This window comes from Colobus angolensis, unplaced genomic scaffold (assembly GCF_000951035.1).
Source record: "Colobus angolensis palliatus isolate OR3802 unplaced genomic scaffold, Cang.pa_1.0 Scaffold244, whole genome shotgun sequence".
Taxonomy (NCBI): Eukaryota; Metazoa; Chordata; class Mammalia; order Primates; family Cercopithecidae; genus Colobus; species Colobus angolensis.
In genome coordinates, this window is record NW_012115644.1 from 4,720,482 (window position 1) to 4,723,882 (window position 3,401).

The 3,401-nt window shown below is 39.1% G+C and overlaps 1 protein-coding gene across 1 annotated transcript; it reads left to right on the forward strand.

The window, feature by feature from the left end:
- The first annotated feature begins 799 nt into the window (after nt 1-799).
- Nucleotides 800-1,497, forward strand: LOC105514424 (putative protein ZNF321). The gene is given in 2 exon segments (XM_011945768.1): nt 800-1,454; nt 1,457-1,497. Coding segments are annotated over 2 exon segments (696 nt in total).
- Nucleotides 1,498-3,401: the final 1,904 nt, after the last annotated feature.

Genomic DNA, 3,401 nt, shown 5'->3' on the forward strand with positions numbered 1-3,401 from the left:
ATGAACTCTTTCAGCATCCTAAAATTATGTTAATATTCAGGACAATATTGCTTACTAAATTTTTTGGATTAGAAAATACTGCATGAATGCAGTAAATTCTCTGGATTCAGAGTCCAGAGTGCTCACCATTACATCACAGAGCCCATGATAAAATGTAGTAAATTCTCTTGTCAGGATTGCAAACTGACTCAATTGAAAGAATACTGTTTTATTTTTCTTATTTATTTATTTAGACAGAGTCTCTGTAGCCCAGGCTGGAGTACAGTGGTATGATCATAACTCACTGCAGTCCTGAATATCAGGGTTCAAGTGATCCTCCCATCTCAGCCTCCCAAGTAGCTGGAACTACAGATATGCACTACCATGCCTGGCTAATTTTAAATTTTTTTGTAGAGATGATGTCTTGCTATGTTGCCCAGGCTGGTCTCAAACTCCTGAACTCAAGTGATCCTCCACCTTCGCCTCCCGAAGTGTTGGGATTACAGGCGTGAGCCACCGCACCTAGCTAGGGAAAAGAATACTAAATGTGAACATCAAGAACCTTGATGTTATTTAACAGCCTTGTCACTAGCCAATGATATGTCCTCCAGTGCCTTAAATCTTGGCTTCTTTCTTCATCAGATTTAGTAACTAAAGAAGCATAAATGAGTAAGCAATAAAGGACTCATAAAAGAAAGGGTCTTGAGTTCTCTGGTGCTGCTATACCAGGGAAGTGGGGTCCCCACAGACCTGGAAATTCTGGCCCCTCTTTCTCAACTGAGTACAAATTGAGACGTCCAGAACGGATTTCCAAAGACTCATGTTATGTAAGGAAGCCACCAACAAGAGCAAAGAAAAGGAGCCAGGAATAGCTCTTCCTCAGGGACACTTGACTTTCAGGGATGTGGCTATAGAATTCTCAGTGGAGGAGTGGAAATGCCTGAACCGTATGCAGAGGGCTTTATACAGGGAAGTGATGTTGGGGAACTATAGGAACCTGGAGTCTGTGAGTAGCTCTTTAAAATCCATGATGGAGTTCTCATCAACAGGGCAAGGCAATACAGAAGGGTTCCACACAGGGACATTGGAAAGACATGAAAATCATCACATTGGAGATTTTTGCTTCCCAGAAACCGAGAAAGATATTCATGACTTTCAGTTTCAGTGGCAAGAAATTGAAAGAAATGGCCATGAAGCACCCATGACAGAAACCAAAGAGTTAACTGGTAGTACAGACCGACATAATCAAAGTCATGCTGGAAACAAGCCTATTAAAGACCAGCTTGGATTAAGCTTTCATTTGCATCTGCCCAAATTGCACATATTTCAGACTGAGCGGAAAATTGGTAATCAAGTGGACCAGTCTATCAATGATGCTTCCTCAACTTCAACATCCCAAATAATTTCTTGTAGGCTCAAAACCCGTATTTCTAATAAGTATGGGAAGAATTTCCTCCATTCTTCATTATTTACACAAATACAGGAAGTACACATGAGAGAAAAACCTTTCCAATGTAATGAGTGTGGCAAAGCCTTTAATTATAGCTCACACTTAAGGAAACATCACATAACCCATTCAGGAGAGAAACAATATAAATGTGATGTATGTGGCAAAGTCTTTCATCAGAAGCAATACCTTGCATGCCACCATAGAGTTCATACTGGAAATTAGTTGGCAATCTACAACTGGGATTTCAGCAGTAAAGACTGAAAATGTCAAAATTAGGATAATTGCTTGGACAGAATATTTGACGTTATTAGAGTGAATTATAAGTTGGATGATAAATTTATAGATATGAAAAGAGCTAGATGACCATAAATTATCTTTGGGAAGAAGAGTGGGAACGAGAGGGAGAGAGGTCAAGAGAGATTCACAATAGTCTATGCATCATTATAAATGTGCACATGTCCTTGTGGTCAGGCAGTAATGTATAAAGATACAGGTGAGTGCCTGAAATGAAGAAATACAACTTTTGCTAAAACAACATGCTGACCAAAAATAAAAATAAAAAGAAGAAGAAGGCCAGTCAAAGTGGCTCATGTCTGTAATTCCAGCACTTTGGGAAGCTGAGGTGGGTGATCACCTGAGGTCCGGAGTTCAAGACCAGCCTGGCCAACATGGCGAAACCCTGTCTCTACTAAAAATAAAAAAATTAGCTGGGTATAGTGGCATGTGTCTGTAATCCCAGTTACTGGGGGGGCTGAGGCAGAAGGATCGCTTGAACCTGGGAGACAGAGTTTGCAGTGAACCAAATCATGCCACTGTACTCCAGCCTGGGCAACAGAGTGAGACTCCGTCTCAAAAAAAAAAAAAAAAAAAAAGAGAAAAAAAAAAAAAAAAAAAAAGAGAAGAAAAAAAAAAGAAAAACAAGAGAAAAAAGTCTTTGGGCTTAACAAAGTACTGAGTTGGCATGAGGTCAGAGAGTCAATGTCCATTGAATTTAACCCTTAAGAAAATTTTTTGTGGCTTTCAACACTGCTGGTTCATCAGAGGAATAGATGGGTTACAAACCATCTTGCTGGGAATCAATAGGAAAGTAAATGATGTGAAAGTAGAGAGAAATCCTTTGAGTTTAGGAGTGAAAAGAAGGAAAGACTCCATACAGTAGCCAAAAGGGATGAGGAGGGTAAAGGAAGAGAAATATGTCATCTATGGAGATAGAGGGAAGGAAGCATATTATCAGGGAAAGGTTGAGGTGAGATCATAGGGCACTCACATAATCAAGTGGAATTAAGCTTTGAAATGTTAGCCTAAAATAGTAATAATCTTTACATATTTACTTATTTGGCAGAATGATTAGCTGAGAATCGAACTCTTTGTTAAGAGCAACTTCTCTGTTTCTGGAATTCATCCTTATTTTAAATAAAGGTAGACTGTAACTAGACTAAGTTATAAATGTGTTGGTGTTAAAGGTGTGATATTACCTTATATATTTGAATGACTGGCACTGATTTCCTCCAATTTAAAAATTTTATTTAGCTAGTCCAGGGAGTCTTGTTTTGCTTGACAGCTGCCTCTGATGCTGGCACACAGTGACCTCTTTCCAACCTTCTGCATCCAGCCTTTATGAGAAGGGGAGCTAACAAACTAATTAGACTGGTAGCTTAAAAAAATATCAATCTTGGTGCACACCCAGGCCAAAAAGTCTTATATATACAAAAACAGAACATTTGCGTCTGCCCAACTGTGCAAGACTGCTAGCCTCAGGCTTTTATCTCACACTTAAAAACTGGTTTTATTTCGCACTTTGGAATACTGTGTAGAAGTCTGACGCATTTGTAGGATTAAAATCTACGTTTGAAATGATGAGATCTACATTGGGAAAATTATGTGTGAACAAACTTGGAGATATAACTGAACAATTTGTTGTTGATGGAAATGTGCAAGCTCTGCCTCCCGAGTTCAAGTGATTCTCCTGCCT